Below are 17,505 nucleotides of genomic sequence, written 5' to 3'. Positions count from 1 at the left end.
TGGATTTTTTGTTGGCTGCGGGAAGAGATTTACTGTAGTGAGACTTCTGAAGTGCTTAATTTCACTCCCTGCTGGTTGCACAAATGCGCATTAGTGCAGTCATTAAAGTAAATATATACACTGCTCAAATTTAGCCTGAGAGCACTCATTAATTTGTTTTTCTTTTAAAAATAGAGATTATCCCAGGAAGAAACCAAAGCATTAGGATTTGCTACATCAACACAGAACAGCCCTAACCTGGCTGAAAAACTCTCAAGGGGTAAAATCCAACATAAATCCCACATAGAGTAGATGCACTGAAATGAATGGGACTTCAGTGAGTCATGACTAACCCAAGTAAGAGTTATACTGGATTTTTATTAAATTTCATTTAATTCCATATTGGAAAGGAACACAGACGGTTTGAAGTGCTAACTTCTACAGTCATCGGAAATAAAAGTGTACGTAGCTAGAGGGTTAAACAGGGAATGCAGGGGCTGCATTGTGCCTGTAGCCATTCAGCAAATGTAGCCACCTATATGGTGGCGATCAGCCCCTGTGCACTCAAATGCCACTGACTGAGGCAAAGAGTTAGGTGGCACCATGTGCCCAGCTGAGCCCTGCCTCTATCCTGGGTTTTCACCTGGAACTACCTGCACATTTTAAAGCAGGGACGGGGACCCTGTGTTCCTCCGGATGCTGTTCAACTCCTATCAGCCCCTGCCAGCATAGTCAATGGTCAGGGATGATAGGAGTTGTAGTCCAACATCTGGAGGGCCACAGGTTTCCCATCCCTGCTTTAAATTGTGCAGGTAATTCCAGGTGAAAACCCAGGATGGGGGCAGGGCTCAGCAGGGCCAGTTTTACAACCTTTCTTCCCAGCCTTAAGGTCTAGAACCATGGGTGTTTTTGCTTGTTTTTAAAGGAACACTCAAAGCCAAGACTCCGAAGATGCTGAATTCTGTGCGCAATGCCTAGAGTTAAGCTGAATATGGTATAATTACAGACTCAAAGGATTTTCTCAAACCTGTGTATTATTGCCTCTGGTGAGAATAAATGAAAATGGAAACACACATGAGTACATATTAATATATTTAATTCCCTGCCCCCTCCCTATTTTAACAGCCAACAGTACCAAAGTCTATACATTAATTCTGGAAACATGAAGAAGAGGGAGCACAACGTTTATACTGTACATATAACTAATAGTGCAAATGCTACACAGTTTCCAATCTGCAGCCAGTTTTCAGATTAGGAGAGCTTTGTTCTGAAATTCAACTGCTGAGAAGTTCTGCACATGATTCTCCAATTTAAAAAGAAAAAAAACCTCAACGTGTTTTCTTTGTTCGGAGCCGCCGCTTGATGATTTCATGATCACTTTCCTTTTGATCCATAACAATCTGAAAAGGAATTAAAGTTCCATTATATATCAAGTGTGGAGATAGTACTGGAATAAAAAGTGCGAATTTGTCTTAATTCCTTGTTGGAACAATTATGTTTCTATACCACCCAATAGCTGAAGCTGTCTGGGCAGTTCACAATAATGAAAACCATAAATTAAAAGATGATGAAATACAATATAAAAGCTTAAAACAACAGTATAAAATGAAGATAGTAACCAAATAAAACCTAGTAGCAGTGCAAAGATTTAAAATACAGTAACAGATTTAAACAGAAACTGAAAGACTAAAATGCCTGGGAAAATAAGAAGGTCTTCACCTGGCGCCAAAAAGCGTGGGCGCCAGGTGAGCTTCTCTGGGAAGCTCATTCTACAGCTGGGGTGCCACAGCAGAAAAGGCCCTCCTCCAAGTAGCCACCCACCTCACTTCCTTTGGTGGGGCTCTTGGGGAAGGGCTACTGAAGCTGATCTTAGGGTCCAGGCAGGTACATATGGAAGGAGATGATCCTTCAGGTAATCTGGCCCCAAGCCATTTAGAGCTTTGAATGGTAATACAAGCACTTTGAAATGGCCTGGAAATGGACTGGCAACCAGTGCAAACGGAAAAGTACTGGCATAATATGATCGCACTGCCTAGTCTCCATTAACAATTTCATCGCCCTATTTTGGACCAGCTGAAGTTTCTGGACTGTTTTCAAAGGCAGCCCCATGTATAATGCATTGCAGTAATCCAGACGAGAGGCTACCAGAGCATGGATAACTACAGCTAAGCTATTTCTGTCCAGATAAGGAAATAGTTGGTATATCAGCCTGAGCTGATAATGGTGCTCCGTGCCACTGAGTCCACCTGTGCCTCTAGTGACAGTGTCGGATCCAAAAATACCCCCAAACTACAAATCTGATCCTCTAGGAGGAGTGCAACCTCCTCCAGAACAGGTTGAACTTCACTTAGCCGGGCAGACGAACCACCCATTAACAGCATCTCTGTCTTGTTTGAATTGAATCTCAATTCATTAGCAACTGGCCTATAGTTGTTAACGTCTTCTGGGTCCATGTTAGGCTTTTTCAGGAATGGCCTAATAACTGCCTCCTTTAAAAGGGCTGGCACCACTCCCTCTCTCAAGGAGGAGTTGACAGTCTCCTGGACCCAGCCAGACATCTCCCTCCCTACGTCATAAGCCATGATGGGCAAGGGTCAAGCACTCAGGTGGTCGACCAGACTTGGCCAAGCACCTTGTCCACATTATCAGGCCTCAGCAACTGTAATTCATCCAATAAAATTGACCGAGATGGCGCCCTGGACACCTCCGATAAATGGAACTGCATTAACTGTGGTGCCCAAGTTGTGAGGAATGCGAGCAACTTTATCTTCAACGTGCCGTGCAAATTATAGAAAAGCAAAAGGCGGGAGATCGCAAGGGTCAGGAACCTTGGTGAAGAGTGCTTCCATGAGAAGCGGGCCTGTGTGCCTGACATAATCACTGTTAGGACCAAATCCTTTGGTGCCTATGCAACTACATTGCTGTGCTCATGATAAAGCAATTGCCTTCAGCTATTCACTCAGAACCTGCAGTAGCTGCAGGCCAACAGTAGAAGCCAATTAACATTTAGCATTCTGCTCCTCTTAGGCTGACCAGTAATCTAAGCTCATGACAAGCCACTGCGGTGACTAGTGTTTTACCATGAGTAGACAAGACAGTGGCTTCGTTTGCATATAACCCTAAACCATGGTTTAGCTTTATGAAGGTGAACCACTGCGTGAGAACCAGGCAAGTTTTTTGGCGTGCTAAAAATGATCACAGGTATCGGCTCCTAAAATTCTGCAGTTAAGGCATCACTATGCTCCACAACATTAAGGATGAGGCTGGGACACAATGACTACATCCTCAGGGAAATCCTATAGTTGGGTCAAATCTGCCCGTAATCAAGTTTAAGGCTACAATCCTATGCACGCTTACTTTGGAGTAAGTCCTATCAAACTCAGTGGACCTTAGTTTTAAATAGATACGTATAGGGTCATGCTGTAAGAGAGGACCAGGGGGAGGACTGGGAGGTGATAACCTTAGGCCTAAGGATATTGCAGTATGAAATGCACTTGTTCTATCATATCCCCATAGGTCAAGTCAGTGTGTTCAATCTATGCAGCCTCCTCTAGCAAGACGCATAGTGAAAACAAGTTTAAAGAACACACACACTAGAAAATATCCTAAATCCATTTTGTTATCTGTACTACATCCCAGTGTCTAGTTCTACAATACCTGATCTCCACACATGCTGGACTTGTCCTCTGCCTTTCCTCCAAGGACTATACCCCTTTACAGCAGGGGTGCCTCAGGCTTGGGGGCCAAATCCGGCCCTCCAGAAGGCCCTGACCCCTTCCCCCAACCCGGATTTGGTGCAGTTTCCTTCCACTCCACCCCAATTCTAAAAGGTTGAAATGTCTCTCCTAAGGTTTAGTTACTGGATAAAATATGCAGGCACTTATGATATTTTGTCCTTTACCTTTGGCTTCACCCCTTCTGCTTCCAGCCCCACCCACTGCTGGGATGTGGCCCCTGAGAGTATCTCCAAAATGGAATGCGGTCCTCGGGTTGAACGAGGCTCTGCACCCCTGCTTTGCAGGTGGGTTTCATGGCATCACTTACCACATGTCCAGAGAATTCCATTGGTGAAGAAATATCCATTGAGTACAACCTGCGCTTGGTTCGCTTTGGCTTGGTGCTGTTTTCTTTGACAGATTCTTCCTCGGGTTGAAAGAGGCTCTGCACCCCTGCTTTGCAGGTGGGTTTCATGGCATCACTTACCACATGTCCAGAGAATTCCATCGGTGAAGAAATATCCATTGAGTACAACCTGCGCTTGGTTCGCTTTGGCTTGGTGTCGTTTTCTTTGACAGATTCCTCCTCGGTAGATTTGGGAGATTTGATAGTTGCCATCAGCTTCTTTGCTGGAAGAGGCATTTTCATGACATTTTACCCCATTTGCAGAAAGCACACTAAGGCAGCAGAAACATACCTTATCTGACTATAATTTCCATAGCTAACCAATACCCATGCTGGCTGGGGCTGATGGGAGCCATAGTCCAAAACTTCTAGAGGGCACCAGTTTGAGGGAAGCTGCCTTCTGCTGTACTCTTACTCAAGCCACTGCTGAAGAGGAACTTCAGAGAGAAACCTTCCTTTCAAAGGTCTTCCTCCTCCCGCTTCTCCCTTGACGCTTGTTTTAAAACCCATCTTCCATGCAACTGGAATACATACAGCAAAAATTAGCGTAGGTATGTACTCTGCCCACCCCCCTTCCCATGATGGGGCATCGCTAGTATATTCACTTAATGCTTACATCTATATCCCACCTTTCCTCCAAGGTGGCATGTGTGAGTCCCCTTTCCCCGCCCATTTTATCCTAGCAACCCTGTAGGTTAGGTTCAGAGATGGCAATCATGGGCCAGTCACTCAATGATCTTCATGGCTGAGTGGTGATTTGAACCTGGCTTGTCTTAGTCCAATGCTCTAACCACACCACACTGCCATTAAGTGCCAACGGCTTTTACTGTCGCAGGAAAAGGGTTGGGTCCATTTCCAAAGTTCTTGCTTTGGAAAAGGATCCGGCGGGAAGTGTCCACAACAAAATGCTACAAGCAAGGAGAGTGGAGACTGGAAGAAGGTCCGCTGTAATGGAGGTTCATCTCCCCCTCAGCCTGATTCAAAACACAAATAATTCCCTTCAGAATGTGCACTGTTCAAGCAGGGACTACAGGAACATCTGAGCAATTCCTGAAAAATTTAAGGAACTTGTTCTTTGGCTTGCCATTTACCTTTGGACTGTATGATCGAAGGAGAACTCTGCAAGAAATAGCCAAATTTCTGTAGTGTTCTGCCTCCATCCCCAGGTGCATCCCCAGGTCCCTTACTTCTTAAGAGGTAATTCTTTCTGAGAGAGGGGTCAGGAGCAGTCTAAAGGAACACAAAACATTTAACAGACATTTAGAATATTAGGTTTAAAATCCAGACTGCTTTAAAGACCGTGCTGGCTTCTGCCCTATAAACAACTGCTTGCTACAAATAGCTGTTATTTTTCTGCAGAGAAGGACATGCTCCTTCTACATTGTAGCACATTTCATAAAGCCCTTTATGAACTACAACAACGACAACAACCCTTTTATTTCCATAGGATTTTAAGCAGGGCTTAACAAATTTGAAAGGTGACTCAGTTCTGGAACATGTTAAGTACTGTACAGCAGGATTCTATGGCCGTCTGCTCAGAAGTAAGCTCAATTGGGTTCAATGGGGCTTACTCCCAGATAAGTGTGTATAGGATTGCAGGCTTAAGAAGAGCCCTTTCTTTGCCATTTGAGTAATGACAGCTAGTCTCTCTGCTCCCATGCATCCAGGATGGCTAGATTTGCCCTGGCAAGTTTTAGTGATAGCATTTGTACCTCACAGTAGTAAATATTGCATTTAACCCAATTATTCATTAAATTTTTGTGCTGCCCTTTCACACAGGTTCAAGGTGGTGCGGGTGTTATCCTTGATAGTGTTTCGAGGCCTGTTGAAAACATATCTGTTTACGCAGGCATCTGCTGATTTTCATACCTAGTTTAGTAGGTTGTTTTTATCTTTGTGTTTTATTTTCATTGTTGTTTTAATGGATTTGGCATGCTACGCTGTAGTCTGATAATGAGGGGTGGTATATAAATATTTTAAATAAATAATAAATTAAAAGGAGTGGGCTTTGGCTATTTTATTCCTCCTGATCTAGTTCACATGTGATGCTGCCAACCACGTTCATTCATTCAAGGTGGACAAGGACACCAATCAGGTGCCTCACATAGAGACGCCCTTTGAGTGAACAAGCAACTCTACGTAGGGACTGTATGCACATGGGCACTGCAATTTGCACAAACGGGCATCTCCACGTATGTACAGTGACCCAGTAGCAGCTTTGAGAATTCCCAAAGTACTTGCATGGGGGCCCACTGTCAAAAGATGCTACTGCTGGTATTGACCGTTAGAGTTCAGTTACTAAAGCTGAATTTTTTAAAAAAAGAACGTTCCTGCCAGAAAGACCGCATTTTAGAATTCATGTAGGAACTGTTTAAGAGCAGTCATCACCCTTGCTAGCTGCCTAAACAAAACCAACGGAAGTGCCATCACTTTCCATCATGCATTTAGTTTTACTATATAAATGAAGAATCCAGGCACACTTGAACGCTTTTGTGGAATTGCTGGGTAGATATTAAGTCAAACCACACATTAAAAATGCTACTAGGCATTTTTCAAATCTTAATATCCATTTAAGAAGCTGCAGTGCTTAAAGTATATCGAACATTTCCCCTGTGAACATTTAAATGTTTTAGCTGACAGCTAGTAGCTCTACGTAAAAAGAGCCATGCTGGATTAGACCAAAGGCCTAACTAACCCAGATTTCTGTTCGCACAGTGGCCAACAAGTTGCTTATGGGAAGCCCACAAGCAGGACATGAGTTCAATAGCACCCTCCTGCTCATGTTCCCCACAAACTGGTTCATATTCAGAGGTGGATGCCTCAGATACTGGAAGTAATATATAGCCATCATGATTAGTAGCCATTTGATTTCCTTATCTTCCATGAATCTGAAAGCTGTCCAACTTGGTGGCCATCATTACATCTTGTGGTAGCAAATTCTATAGTTTAACTAGGTGCTGTGTTAAGAAGTACTTCATTTTGTCTCTCCTGAATATCCTACTACTCAGCTTCATTGGATGACCCCAGGTTCTAGTACTATGAGGGAGAAAGCTAAAAAGCCCCAAATGTTGTACCCTTTCCTCATAGCAGAGTTGCTGCAGCCCCTTCGCCATTTTAGTCACCCTTTTCTGCTTCTATCAGTAGTTGCCCTGGGGCAGGGTGTTACATCCAAGAGGATCGTTGAAGATTATTTATTTATTTAAAACATTTCTTGGCCACCTTTCAGGGCAGAAGCCCTCCCAAGGTAGCTCACAGCAATAAAATACATAAAAACAGTTAAAATATTAAAAACAATAAAAACATAAACATAATTAAACAGCAATAAGAGCAAACAATAACAGTAGTCCAGACACTGGGATGCTCCCTCTCACTTGGCCAGGGAGGGATAAGATTCCAAAAGAGGTGGGCTCTGGGCTAGAGCACATGCTACAACCTCCTCTTTCTCCAGACTTGCTCTCAGTAGAAAGAGCAGGGCCTGCCACTCTGGCCCAGAGCAAACCTCATTCCTTATAATTACCCTCATTTTTGCTGGAGACGGAAGAGAACACTTTGGGCAGTTCTCTAAAACAGTGTTTTAGAGTTTTAGAGAACTGGCCAAAGAGTTGGGAGAATCTACTAGTCAAAACAGAGCTATTCTATATCAAAGCAAATGACTGCAACAACTTCATGTTAAAGTTGTCACATACTATGCTCTAAACACAAATGCGTGCACACACCTTTTTCTTTTGTCTACTTAAGGAATCAGACCATGTCTTTGCGTTAGCCGGGGATGTAGCGTTTTTCTCATTTTCACTCTTCAAGAAGTCCTTAAAAACAGAATGGCATGGTCAACATCCAACTACTCTTTCCAAGCTGGGTTGTTTACTACTTCTTCTTAGAGGAAATGGAGAACAATGATTAGAAATGAAACCAATAGCAATGCTCAAACATTCACAAAACTATTCCACAACACTTCTTAAGCTGTGAATATGCAAGAAACATGCTCCCAAATGAAATTGCCAGGGCTATTTTATCCACTTTTATAATTTCTTCTGTGCATTATATTTCTTTGTCTGTATATTTAATTAAGCTTTTCAAAGATACAAAGTCCAGCTGGTAGCATTCTGACGCTGACCAGCCAACACACTATTAGGCCACTGCGATGACAGCATGTTTTTATGTACAAGGAATTTGCAAATAGTAAACTTGATGCAAGTTTGGTAAAGTGGTCAGGCATTATTATAGTTTGGGGGGAAGGAAGAACAATGTTGACTTTAGATAGGATGGCTACCCTTAAGACTTCAAGGACTCAAGGTCAAGGCTGGAAAGAAGGCAGATCACAGTCCATGAGTGAAATACTGTTTCTTTTGGAACACCTAATGGCTGCTTACTACTAAGATTTTTGCAAATAACAGAGTAGCTGGACCTTGGTCCGAACCAGCCAGGTACTTTTTAAGGAAGAGTGTATGCTTACTTAACACAAATTAATTATATATACCTTACTGTCAAACAGCTAGGTGTTTATCTTGGTAGAGTGAAATAATTTGAGATTACAGTCATTGCAAGATGTAACTGGAGATGAGGGTCTCTATTTTTATAGACCATCAACCCATTTAAGGCATAAAAGGAGAGGGCTTGGGTGTCTGAATGGGAAAATGATCAAGTTCAGGACTCCATCCTCACCACCACCACTCCATGAAAAGTGAACTGAGCCATCATAGTTTTAAGTACTTGACTCTGAATGTTCTGTCATGAATAATGCCTAACGTTTAGCCTCAGTTCCTGTGCAGTTCCTGCATTCCTCAAACTTGCAGAATCATTGCTGGCAGGAATTCCAACCCATTTCAGTAGAATTCACTTCCAAGTACTTGCGTGTAAGACTGTAGCCTGAGTGCTCCATAGTAGCGTTAGCTGACACAAATGAATGGCTGGGTGATTTCAGCTGTTACGCAGTGTCACTTCTGAGTGAGGAACAAGTATATGAGAAAAACAGATTATCCACAATATAGAAACAGAGCTGGCAGAGGAGGGACCAGCTACCATAGTTCAGTGTTTCTAATGTGTTAAGATCTAAATGGGCTACTGGAATGAAATATGAAAAAGGCGTTAAGGGATGATACTGTTAAGTACTCTGATCTACAGTATCTATATATCTACAGGACATAGCTCAAAGGGATTCAGTACCTGACTGACACCATCAGAAGTGTATTTATTTCTAGGTTTGCTTTTCCAGCAACTTGACAATTTATTGCTCTTGAAGAAAAATAGTTGAGGAGAAAAAGTTAGTCTTCCAATGAACTCACCTCCTCCAAGTGTTCATGTGCAATACTGAGCTTGAATTCCAGCGGCCCCTTCTAGAAATCTGACACTATTTGAAGTTTTATATGAGCAGTTAAATGTGGTCTTGATTGTCCTTCTCTATCACAGGCAGCGATCTGGATGGAGCACACACACTGTATTCCATGGCAGAAGCTACCATGTGAAGCTCAATAATTAATCTGCAAGGCCCAAAGGGAAGGCTGGCATGATCTTTTTATGGGCACAGCCTGTCCCACAAATCTGCCACTCTCAGTGTTAATTGTTACTCAGATTGGGAGGCCAGCACTAATCAAAGGGGACAGGTTGCATTCAGCTAGCAGATCAAATCTAAGATGAACATTCAGATTCCCTGGGCTGTGACCTTTTCTCCTTGAGAAAGATAGAGATGTGCTCTGTGTGCATGGGCCTGTGCGGCCTACCTGTGTCTTAGTCACCCAGAAAGGTCTACAAGGCTGGATTTATGCCTGTGACTGACTAGATAGTAGGACATTTCATATCTAGCTAACCACAACTTCAGAGGTAGCAACTAGTTAGACATGAAGAAACCACTCTAAGAAGTCCTGAGGAGATAAATTTGGCCCATGTTTTTAATGCCAATCCTTGCTTTCTTTAAAAAAAGATAAAAAAAGAACATTTCCCACTCAGAAATCCTTTGGAAAAGATCCATATGTTAGACAAATACTAAATCTGTGTTAATGCAGATTACCAGGCGTTGATAAAGGCAAGGCATACGTTGCTCTAGCGTTCAAGCAACTTCCGAGATTATAAATACAGAACAAAGCATGGCAAACAGTTAAGGAGCAATCCTATGCATACAATATAGCACAATCCTATGTATCTTTACTGGAAAGCAAGTCCCACCGGATTCCCTTGTAAGTCTGTTTAGGATTGCAGGCTTAGTTTTGATCTGTGTTTTAACGGTTTTTTTAATTAGAAGTGCTATTTACAGGAGTGTACAGAGACACATGTCAAGAAGGTTTGTTTCCTGTCAGTTCTTAATACCTCATCCAGTGCATTGCTCCTCCTTTTCCTTGCCTTGGGCACTTTTATAGTCACTGTGGAAGGACTCCCTTGATGCTTCACTTCCATCTTATTCGGCTGAAGAGGTGTAAATTGAATTTCCATTTCAGGTTTTGGAAAGCGGCTGGTTTGGTCATTCTCTGAAGATACTTCGCAAGAATCTAGGATGGCGTCCGACCGGTCCTACGGTTAGAGTAAAATGGTGAGAAGAAGGAATGGTAGGGAGAAAAAAAAGCAAAAAGCAAAATTTAGTTATAGGAGGTAAGACAAGAGGAAGGGGTCATGCTACACAACTTGGTTTCATTTTTGCAATGATAAACATTTGCAATAGGAGCTGCTGCTTGACCGTCTAATTATAACACAAGCTAGCAGATTCTCCCCTTCCCAAGGAGGAAACAAATACGGTGTCTTTTGTTGGAGGACGGAGAGAGAGAGAGAGCCCGCTCACACATACAGGATACTGTTAAAAAAATTTACAGCTTGATCAGCATGATAGAACAAGCACACAATTACTATCAACTCAGCAAAAGACTGGAACTACTTTCACTATAGCAAAACCCAGTTTTCCCCCCAAAATTCAGCAGAACTCAGTGACTTACTTTTAGCGGGGTACACATGACCCCCGCCGCACAGGCTAGCCCTGCCCGCTGCTGCCACAGACTCCCCCAAATGTCCATGTGAAGCTTGGAAAAAAATTTTGGCATAGAGATGTATGTGGCAACAGTTTCTAGATGAGAGGAGGGACCCCGGCCAATCAGGCTCCCTCCTCGCATGTAGCCGTCTCCATCTGTACATCTGTTGGTGCAGAGAACTGAGTCAGGGAGTGTGGGGGTGGAGTACAGTGATGGTAGTGGGTGGGGCTTGCCCTGCACAGCCCCCGCTGCACGTTCACTCAATGCATGGAGGAGGTCACGTGTATGCAGACATCTATGAAATTGCACTGTTAGATCCTGAAATTAACAACCCTGAACTGCTGGCATTCACTAGGAGGCAACACTTAAGAGAAAGTTTCAGAGCTTTGAGTTGGGGCCCTACACACACACAAAAAGAAGTATCCAATGATCAAAGCACATAAGACTTCCTTGTCAGGATGGAGGCATACCTGAATATTTTCTACTGAAGATACCCTGCTAGAACCTTGTAGCAACGAACTCGTTTCCCCGGCATTATTGCACTTTGGCAGGCCATTTTGTTTTTCTTTAAACTGTAGAAGGAAGAGCTGAATGAGAATCTTAAGGTTTATATAGTTCAAGAATACTTCTGTTTTTGATGCCACTAATGCTGGAAGAGGCAAGAATGTGGACCATGTCATGGAATGTCCCCCCCGCTCCCCCCACTGAGTCTCGTTTTATCCCAACATTGGTGGCATTTCAGCACCTAAGACCTAGCTTTTCCAAAAGGCATTTGCCACTGGCTAATCTGAGGCTTTTTAAAACTGCAGCTGTTAACTTGGCTAGGTTTTTAATGTTTGCTACTCTGCCTGGTTTTGTCAATTGTTTTAATAACCATTAATGTTTTATTGATATGGTATTTTGGGGGGGGGGAAGGCACCTGAAATAGCTTTTAATAGAACCAGAGAATGCAGTTTTACTTTAAACCATTTATAAACGAGTGAACAAAACTTGTTAGCATTGTTTCATATACCTGGATTGCTTGAAATGTTATACTCAAATGTTTCATGAGCGCGCGCGTGCGCACCCCCCCACCTACCTTTCCCTAAGTTTTAAAGCAACCTGAAGTTTTGCTGTCAGAAGAGCGTAATGAGACTGCTAGTCTGTTCTAATCACTAAAGACGTAGTTTCTATAAAGGGCATTGGATGCAATAGGTCACTGGCACTAGCCAGGCACGATACTGAATTGCATTCAACTGGAGGTACTAGCCTTCTCCCCCCCAAAATTAATATGGTTTGAGGAAGACTTATACTTGTGAGTTTCTATCCTAAAAGAAACAACAATTCACAAGGGTTTGCAGAAGTAATAAAAGATCCTTAAATTGGGGGGGGGGGGGTGGCTCAGTGGTGGAGCACCTGCTTTGCATGAGGAAGGTCCCAGGTTCGATCCCCAGCATCTACAGGTAAGGCTGGAAAAACTCCTGCCTGAAACCCTGGAGAGCCGCTGTCAGTCAGTGTTGACAACACCTGGCTAGATGGACCAAGGGTCTGCCTTGGTATAAGGCAGCTTCCTGTGTTCCAACACTGAGCAGAAAAAGAGATTAAGACAACATGTGGGAAGAACTAAACCATTCTAAAAGCCCCAAACAGAAAAGAAGCTGTACCTGCTGCATTTTCTGGTTGCTGCTGCTGATCAAATTGAGTAGCTGGCACTATTGCACTAAGGGAGCAATCCTATGGCCACTAGACACTGTCCAGACGGCCATAGGATTTTTCGGTTTCTGGGAACTGAGGTCAGAGCCAGGGATCCAAACGCGGTTCCCCAAAACCACACTTCCCACCCCCATCCCTCATGTTGCACCGGCTATGTCTCTGCACTCGGAAACTGAGCATGGAGACGATGAAGAGGGGTGGTCCCAGGGGCGGGGAGACCACAGAAAGCCGCATTACGCAGCTTCCTATACGCTGCGCGGCTTGCTTGCTTCCCGCTCCCCGAAGCCATGGCTAGACGGCGAAAATTGGCAAGGATTGCCTCTGTGCTATGGCTGCCCAGCATAGGATACTTGGCAGTTTCCGGCTTTGGGGGCTGCCAACTATCTCAGTAGGATTGAACTGTAACTGCACTATACTTTCTTCACACTTCATGTTTAAGTCGGAAGAGATCCTACCAGACATACTGTACTACTTTCTCATAGCTTTCTAGTAGTTGTTGCACTCTAGCTGTAAAAAATACAGTACAAGTAAAGGGGAACAACTGGTAGAAACCTATAAGAAAGTACTACAGCACCTCCTGTAGCAACTCTTCCAACTTAAACCCTGAAGTATGAAGACAAAATAGTACCGTTAACACCACCCATGCCTGCTAAGTTCTTGAGAGTTGCACCAATATTAGTTTCTGAAGTGAGCAGAGATACTTTGGGAATGGCTTAGGGCAGAGAACAAGACCAATACGTGCTTTATAAAAAGGTTCAGTGATGGAAGAAGAGGACTTCTACCCATTTCAGAATGAAGTTAGCTTCTGACAGGAAATAAAAATCTCTACAGGTATTCCACAAAAATTAGAATGCCCTCTCATTTGCTTTCTGGCCAATGAAAGTCAATGGAACAAAAGTGAATTTGTACAGCAATCCTAAGCGAGGTAGGGGCAAGGAGCAAAGTGGCAGATTATCCCAAAGCCTGGCCAGCTCGGTCTAGCCGGGGTGGTGGTGGTATCAGACTTTTTCAGACCAGCAAACTTTCATTTTTTTGAATCTCCACCCCCGCCCCACCCCCACCAATGCGAAAAAGTTCGCTATATCAGCTCCAGGCTGACACAGCTGTGGGGCCCACTCCGGGACACAGAGGAACTTTAGATATAGCCAACGGAAGCCAATTCTGCCTCCACCCCCACCCCCGTTTGGGGCCTATGACCAGCAGAAACAGTGGTAGCTTTCCACAGGCATACCAGGGTGGATATGCCACTGCCACTACCACCACTGCCACCAGCACCGTAGCCTTATCCTAACCTCCCCCCTTGGGAAAAACTTGGGCCGTAATCCTCCCTTATTTTGGAGTTGCTGTCATTGAGCACAGTGGGACTTATTTCCAAGGACTGCACTGTAAGACACAGCTAGTATCATTACATTACCTGTTTACAGTTAGACATATCTTCTGCCTTATTTTTTTCTGGACCTTTTGGAATAGGTGATGCTACAGTCATAGATTTCTCACAACTGATCCGTTTTAATTCCTCAGTACCATCACCCCTAAGTTCTTCAGAGGTGCTTTTACAATGCTTCTTTAAAAGAAAAAGAAAAAACCCACTGGGTGTTCAACTAGACAAGATTCAGAAAGGACTGGTAAACACAAAGGTTAAAGCACACTGTACTTATAGCAGACTGGATTTTTATAGACAATAGTAAAGTGAATGTTGTAACCGAAACTTATCTTCAATGTGGAAGTTTCAGCACAAGATTCTGTGTTTATATACTTTAAACGAAGTATAAAGTGAAATGCCCACATAAAGCAGTTCTGTATTTGCCACATTTTGTTAGATCTGTCAGAAAAACCTGACAATTTCAAGTCCAGCCTGTATTATAAGAACTACAAAAGAGACTCCCATCATGATGCAGCAACCACAAACTTGCTGCAACTTCAACAAATATCAAGTGCCCAATCCCGTATTCCCCAATCTCGTGCCCTCCAGATGTTTTAGACTACAAACTCCCAGGGCTCCTGACCATAGGCCATGTTGGCTGGGGCTGATGGGAGTTGGAGTCCAAAACATCTGGGCACCAGGTTGGGAAAGGCTGCCCAAAGCCAGGAGATGCAGAAAGCGGGAATGCTTAAGTTTAGTAGTGTAGCCTTTGAGACCATCTGCTACCACTGCCACATCCTAAAGGGACTGGAAAAAGAATATCACCCTCTGCTAGGCTTGGCTCATAAGGAGAGCCCTGCTGGACCTGACCAAAGGCCTGTCTAGTCTTGCATCCCATTTCCCACAGGGCCACTCAGATGTACTTTGAATGCCTGCAAGCAGAACACGAGGACAATAGCCCCCTCCCACTGCTGTTCCCCAGGAGCTGGGATTCAGAAGCTCACATCACTTGACAACGGCCAACATGGCATGATCACTTACACCTACAACTGGGCCATCACAGATCAAGCAGCCCAGGCAGAACTTTCCTATCAGTGCACTTCAGGGAGCCAGTTCACACATCTAGCTGGCAGCCGTCCAAGCGTACCGTAAATCGAGTGATGGACCTATGTGTGTGGATCACATCCCCGTGGCAATTTGTTTGGGAGTGGGAGGTGGGGGGATTGTTCTAGAAACCCTTCATTACCTTCAAAAATGACTTTCCCTAACTTTGGAGATGCCACAATAGACAAAATAATTCTGTGCGAGAGACTCAGCAACAGAAAATGGCAGTAAGGAAAAAAGGAAAGATTATACCAACCTTGCCAGAAGCTTTCAACGCAGTCCTTTTCAGTTCTTCTATTTCTTTGTCTTTCTGTGCATTGCTGGAAACCAGAGAGCTAAGCTGAGCTTCCAGAGCTGCCACCAGCTGATCTCTCTCCGCACGCCATTTTTGAAGATCATTCTCTTTCTCTGTTGCACGTTTTTCCTGAAGGACAGAAAAGGGATTAGAAATCCCTGTAAACATCTCATAGCTAGGAACTGTCCCAGCTGCTTTATTATTATTTTTTCTGTCCTTGGAGGACTGGGGTTTGTTTTTTTAACTACTTTGTAATATTTTTGTATTTTTATTGGTTGCTTTTAATTGTATCCTGCCTTGAGTATTTCAGTAGAAAGGCAATAGATTAATTGGAAGACAGTGACGTATCTTACATCTCCTGGCTCCTTCAAGCAGAGTCTCTGAAGGAACAAGATGTTTCACAATAAAAGAAAGGCACCAGCTACAGATCACAGAGTTGGAAAGATTAATACAGGAGGTGGCGGTGGCTTTCTAAGATACCTGGCACCCACTGAAAGTCTTACGGTCAATTTCAAGGTACTGGTGAGGACTCTCAAAACTAACCAGTAGGCAGGGAAATTCTCCTAGCACAAGTGTGGAACACCCCAAGTAATCAGCACTGACTAATTGTTCTACTGTCACATTTTGGACCAATTAAGGTTTCTGTGCCACCTTCAGAGGGCAGCCCCACGCAGAAAGTATTACAGTAATCCAGTCTTGAGGTTACAGACTTTTTGAGGGTTGCCCTGTGCACCACAGAGACTTTGGTTCAAAGGTCTCACTTCAGCCGCAAGGCTCACTGAATGAACCTGGGCCAGTGACCTCTCGGCCTAGACCTGCCTCACAGGATTATCGAGAGGATAAAATGCAGCAACTCTTACTGTCACCACCTAGTCTCCCTGGAGGAAGGGCAGGATATCATCATAAATGTTTAACATCTATATGAAGCCACTGGGAGCGGTCATTAGGGGATTTGGAGCTAAATGCTATCAGTATGCTGATGACATGCAGCTCTATCTCCCTGTGACATCTGAATCAGGAGAGGCTGTGCAAGTCCTGAATCAGTGCCTAGACTCAGTGATGGGCTGGATGAGGGCCAATAAACTGAAGCTGAATCCTGGCAAGACGGAAGCCCTGTGGGTGAGTGGTTCCCAGGTCCGGGAGATAGGCTCATTGCCTGTTCTGGATGGGGTTGCACTCCCTCTGAAAGATCAGGGTCCGTAGTCTGGGGGTACTCCTAGATTGTCACTGGAGGCCCAAGTGGTCGCAGCAGCTCAGAGTGCCTTTTACCAGCTTCGGCTGGTTCGCCAGCTACAGCCTGTCCTGGACAGGGATAGCTTAACCACGGTGGTACAGGCATTAGTAACCTCAAGACTGGATTAGTGCAATGCGCTCTATGTGGGGCTGCCCTTAAGGCTGGTCCGGAAGCTGGAGCTAGTGCAGAACGCAGCAGCTCGGCTGTTGTCGGGAGCTGCCCCTTTTCAGCATGTAAATCCTCTGCTGAGGGAACTGCACTGGCTGCCTATTTGCTACCGGGCCAGGTTTAAGGTATTAGTACTAGTGTACAAAGCCCTAAACAACTTGGGACCAGGATACCTGAGAGAGCGCCTCCTTCCCTACCAACCTGCCCAGTCACTGAGGTCATCAGAGGGCATGTTCCTGGTGGTTCCACATGGACCTATGGCCTGGTTGGAGTCCACCAGGAGAAGAGCCTTCAGTGTGGCGGCCCCCTTCCTGTGGAATTCCCTGCCTTTAGAGGTCAGGCAGGCGCCAACATTGTGTTCTTTCCGGCGCCTCCTGAAGATATTGTTCTTTCAAGAGGCCTTCCTTGCATGACCAGCCGTGGTTTGTTGAATTCCACTTCATTGGGATTTGTCTTTTTAAAAATGTTTTAACTTTTTTAACTTTTAGTTCACCACTCCGAAATCTTCTGATGAGGAGCGGTATATAAATATTGTAAATAAATAAAAAAATAAAAATAGAAGTGATTATTTAAATTAAATGTGTAATCGGGACAGAAA

At 44.1% G+C, this 17,505-nt stretch overlaps 1 protein-coding gene across 1 annotated transcript in view; it reads right to left on the bottom strand.

Moving 5' to 3' along the window:
- Positions 1-343: 343 nt before the first annotated feature.
- Positions 344-17,505, bottom strand: part of KIF20B (kinesin family member 20B) — a 70,496-nt gene continuing 53,334 nt past the window's right edge. The window contains exons 27-34 of the mRNA XM_084845817.1: positions 15,467-15,634; positions 14,158-14,307; positions 11,522-11,623; positions 10,402-10,602; positions 7,818-7,907; positions 5,193-5,331; positions 4,183-4,325; positions 344-1,379 (exon numbers count right to left, since the gene is read on the bottom strand). Of these exons, the coding sequence (XP_084701943.1) occupies positions 1,308-1,379; positions 4,183-4,325; positions 5,193-5,331; positions 7,818-7,907; positions 10,402-10,602; positions 11,522-11,623; positions 14,158-14,307; positions 15,467-15,634 (1,065 nt within the window). The 3' untranslated portion in view covers positions 344-1,307. The remainder of the gene's footprint in view (positions 1,380-4,182; positions 4,326-5,192; positions 5,332-7,817; positions 7,908-10,401; positions 10,603-11,521; positions 11,624-14,157; positions 14,308-15,466; positions 15,635-17,505) is intronic.

This window comes from Heloderma suspectum, chromosome 3, assembly GCF_057233095.1.
Source record: "Heloderma suspectum isolate Gila_16-S chromosome 3, 16-S_ref, whole genome shotgun sequence".
NCBI classification, from domain to species: domain Eukaryota; kingdom Metazoa; phylum Chordata; class Lepidosauria; order Squamata; family Helodermatidae; genus Heloderma; species Heloderma suspectum.
This window is presented reverse-complemented; position numbering and strand designations above follow the sequence as displayed.